Below are 9,991 nucleotides of genomic sequence, written 5' to 3' on the forward strand. Positions count from 1 at the left end.
AAGCCACAATCTCAAACACAAACAGTTCATAAAAAATAAAAAAATAAAAACGCAGAGGGCGGATTGCAAAGGGCTAACCGGCTGAGACAGATAAAGGAAAAAAAAACAAAAATATGAACTTGAGGGAGGAGAGAAATTTCTTAGATATACCAGACTCGTGTGTGAAGAGGAGCAGGCTGACCAACAGCAGCAACACCGGATTTGATCTGAGGAAAAGAGCAGCAACAACAACACCCAAATCTGATCTGAAGAAAAGAATAGCAGCAGCAATGATGGAGGCGTTAGGGTAAAAATTGAGTGGAGGAAGAGTAAGGTTAGCGTAAAAATTTGAGAATTGTAATTTAGGTTTCATATTTATTTAGTAGGACGAAAATAAAAAATTTCAACACACACACACATATATATATATATATATATATATATATATATATATATATTAGGTTTTTTTTTGGGGGTGGGGGCAGTGGCCCCCTGCCCTACTATAGGTCCATCCTATATCCAAGTTTCATTATCTTTTCTTTTTTAAAAATATTTGAAATAATTTTTTTTCTCTTATCAAATTTTTTCTTAACTTATCCAAGCACGTTATTTACCACTTTTCCACTAATCCACAATCCCACTTTTTCTTTTTTTCTTTTTTTTTTGAACAACCACATGTTTCCTTTTGGTTTGTTCAAAATCCAAATAATGCTAATGTTCTATTTGAACTCAACTAACTTCTTTAATTACGTCCCATGCGGTTTGAAAAAAAAAAAAAAAACCTATACATTCTTATCCGTAAAGATATGCTCACCTCTCTCTCTCTCTCTCTTCCTTTTTTCTTTTATCAAGATTTATCTTCTTTTTTTTAACTTCATTTTCCTTACTCATGTTTTCTTTTGTAAAAAAACCATCTCACATTTCCCTCTTTTCTTTTTTCTTTTAAATCTCTTCCATATTTTGGGAAAAAAAAAAAGGCTCCTACTATAAAACCACTATTATAACTTCTCCATCCATATCCTTATATTTAGGCACTAACATATCTAATTTTGAAAGAAAATAAAATGCTAAATTTTAGGAAAATTTAAAAGATTAACGTGGGGAGTTGGTGTGACCATATCCTTATTTAAAAGTTTATCAAAAAAAGGAAAACTACTCGTTTAAAAAAATCACATGTTCTATAAATGTACTATTTAAAAAATTCCCACGTTTAAAAACTACCCGACCATCCTTTTTTTTTTCAAATTTAAAGTTGAAAAACTACATGTACTGTTTTAATCATAAAAGTTAGCCACTTACTACATATCCATAACAAAAGTGAAAAAAAGTTTAAATTTCAAATATATTTATTTTACGGTAAAATAATCAATAATAGTTAGTCACTTACTGCACATCCATAACAAAAGTTAAAAAGAGTTTAAATTTTAAATATATCAATTATCCTTAAAACTGAGAATATGTACAGAACATTTTTTATGGAATAGTAAATTAATAATTATAAAAAAAATATAAATTGAATTTCACATAGAATTATACAAATGATAAATATAATTTATGTTACAAAAAAAAAAATTACAACAATTTCTTAGGTAACAACCACTTCATGTGGAGTTTAAATTGAGTAACTATTAACATGATACATCAAATATATAATAATACCTTCTAAAAAACAGTAGCGTAAATTACATTAAAAAAAAAAGGTAGCGTAAATTACCACTTCAAGGAGCTTAATTCCCTTAAAACCCAACACCAAATTGACCAATCATGCTCACATTTGCTCCAGCCTGCAATGCCTCTGTAAATTCCTTGGTCCCAGACATTGCAATTGTACCAATATTGTTCACCAAATCTATAACCCAAAAACCAGAAAAAGTGTTAGCAATCTAAAATCACATTAAATATTAAGTTCTTGGACCAAAATAGAGAAGAATAATATATAAGTACCTGCACGCATAAATAGAGAGTCTTGTTGAATTGAATCTTATCCAATATTTATACACATAAATGCAAAACCAATCAGTCTTAATTCTCATCCAAGTAGCTTAATTCTCTTAATAAAAATACCGTAAATTCTAAAAAAAAAACTCAAAAAAGGAGGTTACCAATATTCTTTTTCAAGAAACCAGTTCAAGCACAAACTCTCCTATTTAAAATCTTAAAGTCAACCACGATAATAAGCCACCGTGAAAAGATAGAACCTAAAAAATTGTTGGAGCCTCTAACAGTAAATGTCTTCAATCTCAAGAAAATTAAAGGAGGATGTAGAGCTAAATTAAATGTCTTCAATTTGAAGAAGAATAAGAGATAGAAAGTGAGATAGAAACTGGCAGTGTACGTGAGTTTATGGGTCTTAAAGTATAGGATTTTTAATTTACATATTTATCTCTGTTAGTTGAAAACTTATAGGTGGGTATGATGAGTGTATTTTGGGCAATATATTAGTGAGAGTTAGAGTTGTATTTTTACTGGATTAACATTTAGTTTTGTCTCTACTTAAACATGTGGGTATAAGGGCATTTTTGAACTAAAAATAAAATAAATAAATAAAAAAAGAAGAGGAATCCAAATAGGGGAAACCCCTTAAATGATAGTATAGATATTTATCTCTATTAGTTGAAAACTTGTAGGTGGGTATGATGGGGGTATTTTGGGCAATGTATTAGTGAGAGTTAGAGTTGTATTTTTACAAAATTATTCTTTAGTTTTGTCTTTACTTTTTTTTTTTTTTATAGGAGTTTTGTCTTTACTTAAACATAGGGGTGTATGGACATTTTTGAACTCAAAAATGAGGAATCCAAACAGGGGAAGCCCTTTAAATAATTTTATATATAATGTTATATATTTGTGTATATATTAAGTTGATTCAGAAAGTCAGTTATTGTTTTTTTTTTATTGTAAAAAATACCCTTAATTTAATTAATCTATTCTTATTCTTTAAAAAGAGAAATAAGGTTAAAATGGTAAATCAACTAAAATTTTCCTACTACCCTCACACTTCCCACTTCCCAGCCCCACTACCACGCATTTCTAACCAAAAATAAGAAAGAAATGCTATCCACTCACAGCTCCTATTAAAAAAAAAAAAATACCAACAGTTCCAATAAAAAAAAACTTCCATAAAAATTTTATAAAAAAAATATTCACATCACATAAAATTTATAATAAAAAAAAAAAAAACTAGCTTTTGAGCAACTACTCACGTCACGTAAAATTATTTCACCACAAATGCTTAGCACTCATTACACCCCTAAATTTTTTTTGTGATTGAAAAATATATTAACACCAAATTATAATTTATGCAAATTATTAACTTTTACTCAAAAAAATAGAAGAGTCTCTGAGTATGTGTTCACGCGCGTGCTCAGAGGCTAGTATATATTAAGAGGATTTAGAAAGTTAGTTATTGCCTTTTTTACTATAAAAAATACATCTAATTTAATTAACTTAAAACAAAAGAAATGAGGTTAAAATAGTAAATTGACAAAAATAATAAAAACAAACCTATAGCATAAAACGTCTCTCCTAAATAAATTCCTACTTCTACATTAAAATACCTTCCCACCCATTTAAGGAAAAAAAAAATCCTTCCAACCCAAAAAATACTCAATAGCTTAAGAAACTCCCCACCTATTTACCTTCCCCACGTTATCTAAATAGAAATACTCACAAACAAAAACACTTCACATTACTCTGTTACGTGTACAATAAAAGTTCTCAATAAAACTTCTCGCAAAAAAAAAACTCTTCCTATTCCTAGTTGAAATAGAATTTTTGTCAGCTTCACATCAACAAAAACTCTTCTTAGTCGTTTATCAAAGATTATTGTTCCTATTCCTAATTGAAATACAATTACAGTCAGTAGCTACTTCTTTGTATAAAAGTAGCGTGAGTGTGGTTTAATTGAATAAAAGAGAGAAATAAGCCAGAAACTAGAAGAGAAAAACATGTTTATTGATTGCTACAGCTGAAGTGAATTTTTTTTTTCCACAAACCTTGTTTTATTTCATTAAAAGGTATGTAACTTTTCTTCAAGGTATAGTTACTTTTTTTTTCTTTTACAGTGAATTTGTTTATGGTTGCTAAACCCACTAACCACTACAAATTTACACATGCTATGATTAAGAATCGGTGCATCATTTTTACTTTTAATATTTTTATTTATTGTGTTATTTTGGTGTTTGAACCTTTTTTTTTTTCTCACAACTCTCTACATTGTATTTTTTTCTTTTTAATTATAGACTTTTCTCTGCACTAATTTCTAACGTGGTCAAAAAAATAAAAATAAAAAACACAACAGCCATGTGTTTGTTTTTTAAAAGCATTTAATACAGGGTGACTTTTTTTAGTGGATTGCATAAAGGCCAAAACATCGCAGTTTGGTGTTAGTTGAGTTTGGGTGAGAGGAGAAGTTAAAACTTGCATGCAATCACATGCACAACTCCTTAGTAATTCTTTGTTTTGTAAAATAAATAATTTCTTTATTATCTCTAGTTTATTGATATGTATAGCACTTGCATTCTTTAATTAGCTTATTTTTTGGGATTCATGCTATAATTTTTCCCTTATTTCAATGTGAGGTTTACATTTTTTGATAGATTAAAAATTGCACACTTAGAGCCACTAATACGAACCATCGCGCACTTGGTGCAGTATTCACTCTACAAGTATAAATGTTTATGGAGTGTGGGGGGTAAAGACCGGAGTTTAAGTCTTCAAAAGGGAGCTTCACACATATACACTTAGATTATGCTAGAGTAAAAATTGTATCTTGTAATAAATAAATTAAAAAAAAAAAACCACTAATATGACCAAAAGTATCATAAAGCTTCTCTAAAAAAATGAACAAATTCACACCCAAATATATGATTTCAATGCTATTTTGGTGTCATGTCCCTTACTCGTTGATAGCAAAATTTTATCTTGAAAAATATAAAACAACCTTATTAAGGAGAGAGAAGGGGAGAGATTAGAAAAAAATTTAGCAAAGAATTTTATTTTATTTTTTAAAAAGTAAATAATTGATTATCCTATCCAATTTTTATCTATACTTCTATATTACTATTTAAGGGGCTTTCCCTGTTTGGATTCTTCAATTTCAATGCCCAAAATACCCTCAAATTTACCAGTTTATAAATCTTAACTAGTAGAGTTAGACATGTAAAATTACTAATTAAAAAATTCCTAAATTTTAGATAATTTAAAAAAAAAAAAAAACATTACCTACAAAATAGGATCACTCTCACTAACCCACACACGTTTCTAATAAATTATTCTTTAAAAAAAAGACCTCACATTCAGTTTAAAAAAAAAACAACTAAATAATCATGTTTCTAATATTTTATTCTTAAAAAAAAAACCTCACGCTCAATTAAAAAAAAACACAACTAAATAGAGATTAAGAGCAGTTTAAATTGTCTCTATATATTAAGAGGATTAAAAAAGTTAGTTGTTTTCTTTTATGTTATGCTACTCAAACTTAAAGATGAATTTGATTTTTGACTCTTGAGGGATTGGGTTAAACCTATTTGGGTCAAGCAATTTTGAAGAGTTTCATCATCAATGATAATTTCTTAACTCTTGCAATATACCAAAGCGACAAGTCTTGTCCGGTAGAAATCATGATACTACATTGCCACAAGTTGCTTATATACAATGTGAAGAGCCAAGAGTTGAGGAGCAATGTGGTTAAAGAATAAGGATCAATAGATGCATTCTCTCTTCCTCATTTTTCCAAGTTCACTTTTACCAAAAGACATGTTTGTTGGAACTAATAATAATGTTATTAAGCTCGCACTTATTTCTTTTATGATTCATTTGGATAGAGGTGTGTAAGAGAGAATTGTGGATTTCAATTTGTAGTTTAAGTAACTTGTATAGAGTATGGAGGTTTTTTTAAAATTATTTTTTTATTAATGAACTTTTTGGATGGATATAAGCTTTATAAATAGTAAATACTAGTCGCAAACCCTCATGATGCTTGTGAAAAAATGTAATATAATTATTTTATATAACAATATAATGTAAAATTGTATATTAAATAGTGCGGGTCATTTAAAAATATTTTCTATTTTATAAGTTTTATGTAATAGAACATATAATGTAATTTGTATTCAATATAAATATATAGTCACATATGTGTGCGTGTGTGTGTATGGAAAACGTAATTTAATAAAAAGATTTATTAAATTTACAAGCACATCTTTGCTTTACTTGTTTTCTAGAGTTTCCAAGCCCCATCGTCTAGAAAATTTACAAGCACATCTTATATTTAGAAGGTTAACAAGTGTTGATAGATTACACTAAATAGTCAATAATACACTAATGTACAATTTATGGGAATGAGGTTATAAGAAACCTTGCCCAATTGGCATCACTAAAAAGTGTGTATAAATTACACTAGTGTGCATTTCGCAAACGCAGAAAAATGCAAGTTTTTTGGGCTTTTTGAGCTTATTTTGGCAAGCCCACACCAAAAAGAAACCCCTTTTCCCTCTCCTTTTCTATAGTACTTTCAACAAACAAATTAAGCTCATCCAAACACACTCTAAATTATTAATGATACAATGATGTATGCAATATTGACAATGAAGCTAAAAGCTTTTAATGCCAAGCTATGAAACACCATGGTTTAACTCTATAGCAATCCATAAATCATAGAAGTAAGAACCAAGAAGAATTGAGATTGAAACCTTACCTGCAAGGCATCGTTTGCAATAATACAAGGGCCAAAACTCATTGAATTCTCTTCGATTGAAACGCATAAAAAAAATTCAAATTTTAAAAACCAAGAACACCACCAAACACATAAAGAAACTAACTAAATCAATTTTTAAAAAAACACCCAAACAAATAAAAAGAAAGTAAATTTATAGTGTGCCACTTACAATGGTGAAGGGTTTGATACATTTGCTTTTACAAAAGCCAAATTGCACAACATCTACAACAATAATAAAGAGTTTAAAAACTAATCAATCCACTAATGGTTAATGGGTCTGATCAAAATTTTGATTTTGAAGTTAAAGACAGTGATATTGATCCAAATAAGCATAATCAATGGCGTGAAAACCCTAGAAAAAGAAAAAAGAAAATGCAAACGAATTCACAGTGTGAACATGGAGATCTAACAAAGTGGTGGTAGAGTTAAAATTTCAATTCAATACAGGATTTGAAATTGTAGAACAAGTGGAAAAACCAAAGTGAAATAAAGGGTAAAAATGAAATCTTGAAAATGGGAAAAAGAAGAAAAGAAAAGAAAAGATTAGAAAGATGATTGATTTTCCAGTGAGATGAAGATGAGTATTTGAAGAGAATGAAAGCTTGGGAATGGTTTTTCACTAGCTTCCGTTATATATAGAGAGAGAGAGAGAGAGTCTGTGTTTATGTATGAGTTAGGTTTGGCTTTTTGGCTTCTGGTTCTTCTTTTTCTTCTTCGTGTTGATCTTTCTTCTTGTTTGTGTTTCAGAGCGCGTTGGTTGATTAAGGAGGTGTGGGTGTTGCTAAAGTGCATTGTACGAGCACATTTAGTTTGTAAGAACATAGAAAATTACACAATATTTGGAGAGTACCATATAAGCATATTCTTCTTACCCAGTGAGCATTTGGATAGTTGAAATGATCCTGCGTTTTGCCCTTCTTCTTCTTTTTTCTTGGACCAATGCCTCTTGCATTGTTCATGGGACATGAACACTGCAAATAGACAAATGAACAGTAATTTCATTTATGAACAGTAACCGGAAAAGCATTTTTTATTGTTTTTGGTTTTCTACAAAATGAGCAGTATCCAAACACACTAGTGTCTAATTGCAATGAACCATCATAATGGTAACATTAGACCTTTCATAATGGTGACACATGTCAAATGCATGGGTTTGATGTAACTGGTCATGGGACATTATATTTAATAAGTAGGAGAACACATTTATTTATTAATTATTCTACTTTAGAAGTATTCTATAATTACCAAAACACTCGTTGTACAATTTGCCAATCAAATTTTTCATTCAATACTCGCATTCACTGAATGGGTGCATAGCCTAATAACTGATCATTTTAGGATACATGTTATGGTCATGTTGCTTTATAGAGGATTGGATGGGAGAATAGCCGATAAATTATTAGTTTAGGACATGTGTCATGCCCATATTGCTTTACAGGGCATTAGAATCAAGCAAAACTCTTTAGTCTATTACTATACTTTGTCTTTGTGTAAATAGAAAAAGTATCCAATATTTCAAATGCATGCAACATCACACTAATGATATTTATTAGGCAAAATCTAATTCAAAGTATTTTAATCACTTTACCAATTGAGTTAACAAAAACTCACAAATTTACTATGCATCTTGAATATAAAATCCATGTTTAAGTGAAGGGATAAATCGATAAATTGAATATATAAAATAATTTTTCATTTTGGCCAACATGTAGGACTTATTCTTATATGAGATGAAAGTATAGTAATCCACCAAATTACAAACTTAAGTGATGTTTAATGGTATGGATAATACAAATTCAACTATACATGCTAATGTGTCAATGTTTTGAAGCCAACATAAGGAAAAAAAAAAAGGGGGAAAAATATACAGTTTAAATCTTAGGGACTAACAAATTAATCAATAGGAGTATAATTTTAGAAGTAAGGGGTAATTACACTAAACCCTCCTGTGGCTTGGCCCAAAATCACTTTGCTACTCGTGGTTTAAAAAGTGTCACTTTACCCACTTGAGGTATGTTCCGTTTGTTTTTCGTAACCCACCTCTGTTTAAATCAGGAGTAAATAGGTATTTTTGCTCAAATTTTATGTCTCTCTCCTCCCAAAACAAAAAATAGCACAAAAATGCAAGAGAAACAAGATCAAAAGGAAGGGTTTTGAAAGAAGGAAGTAATCAGAGAGACTCACCAACACCGTGCTTCTCCTCAAAACCCATACCCAACCAACACACCCACACTCACCAATCTCTTTTCAGGTTCTAGTACTAAATCCCAACTCATAAACATCTTTAGCAACCGCAACTCTCACACGTAACACACCACAATTCAATACCCCCATAAGCCTACCTATAACCCCTTCTGAAATAATAACTTCAGCAATTGTTTGACAAGATGCCAAGTAATATAACAGTTCCACTGCTACTTCAAGAACCCTATTGTTATTATTATTAGAGTCCTAGAAATTCATCAAACACTGAACCCCATCTTTCCTAAAAACCAAAAGCTTAAAACTTTTATCATTAAAAACCAAATTACACAAACACCCAATTACATTTTCTTGAGCCAAAGCAGTCCCAGAATTCACAACCCCCAAAAGAACACCAACCCCATTTTCCTCAACGAAATTCTCTTTAATTTCACTAAACAAAGTAAGATTTCTCAGAACCCCAGTTGCAAAAGCTTGAGAACCAGGAGTACCCACTTGACAAATCTCCAACAACAATGAAATCCCACCTCGAGAACCAATAGCTTGTGCGTTTTCTTTGCTAAAGGTCAGAACTTGAAGTGCCACACATGCTTTTTCTTTAGCAAAAGCACTCCCAAAGTCCAAAACTCTCAACAAATGGTTCAAAAGCAAAAGACTGTCAGCAATCACCACGTGCTTGCTCGAATCCACCAATGAAATCCTTGAAATCAAACTCACAACTTTCTCTTTCATCTCGAACGAGCTTGAATCAAGCAATTTCACCAACACAGGCACCACACCTTGAGACACAGCGATCATCACATTCTTGTCATCCAAATATTAATTTTCACAAAACCCTCCCTTTTGATCTTGTTTCTCTTGCATTTTTGTGCTATTTTTTGTTTTGGGAGGAGAGATACATAAAATTTGAGCAAAAATACCTATCTATCCTTGATTTTAACAGAGGTGGGTTACGAAAAACAAACGGAACATATCTCAGGTGGGTAAAGTGACACTTTTTTAAACCACGGGTAGGCAAAGTGATTTTGGGCCAAATCACAGGTGGGTTTAGTGTAATTACCCCTAGAAGTAATGAATTAAATTAAATATTTCAAA

General features: G+C 30.4%; 1 protein-coding gene across 1 annotated transcript; it reads right to left on the reverse strand.

The window, feature by feature from the left end:
* Window positions 1-1,715: 1,715 nt before the first annotated feature.
* Window positions 1,716-9,694, reverse strand: LOC142644580 (uncharacterized). Its single transcript, XM_075819160.1, has 4 exons — window positions 9,242-9,694; window positions 8,956-9,145; window positions 7,567-7,665; window positions 1,716-1,828 (listed from the first exon to the last, which is right to left on the reverse strand). Exons 1-4 carry the CDS (start codon window positions 9,692-9,694, stop codon window positions 1,716-1,718), a joined length of 855 nt encoding a protein of 284 aa, XP_075675275.1.
* Between the last annotated feature and the right edge of the window lie 297 nt (window positions 9,695-9,991).

This window comes from Castanea sativa, chromosome 7 (genome assembly GCF_040712315.1).
Source record: "Castanea sativa cultivar Marrone di Chiusa Pesio chromosome 7, ASM4071231v1".
Classification (NCBI taxonomy): Eukaryota; Viridiplantae; Streptophyta; class Magnoliopsida; order Fagales; family Fagaceae; genus Castanea; species Castanea sativa.

Bases quoted from the DNA above. Each gene is read 5' to 3' on its own strand.
- LOC142644580 (XM_075819160.1), bottom strand. From the start codon at position 9,694: ATGATCGCTGTGTCTCAAGGTGTGGTGCCTGTGTTGGTGAAATTGCTT. The intron at 9,146-9,241 runs GTAATTGGGTGT...ATGAATTTCTAG, and splicing joins CTGCTTTGGCTCAAGAAAAT to GACTCTAATAATAATAACAA. The intron at 7,666-8,955 runs GTACTAGAACCT...GTCTATTTGCAG, and splicing joins TGTTTATGAGTTGGGATTTA to TGTTCATGTCCCATGAACAA.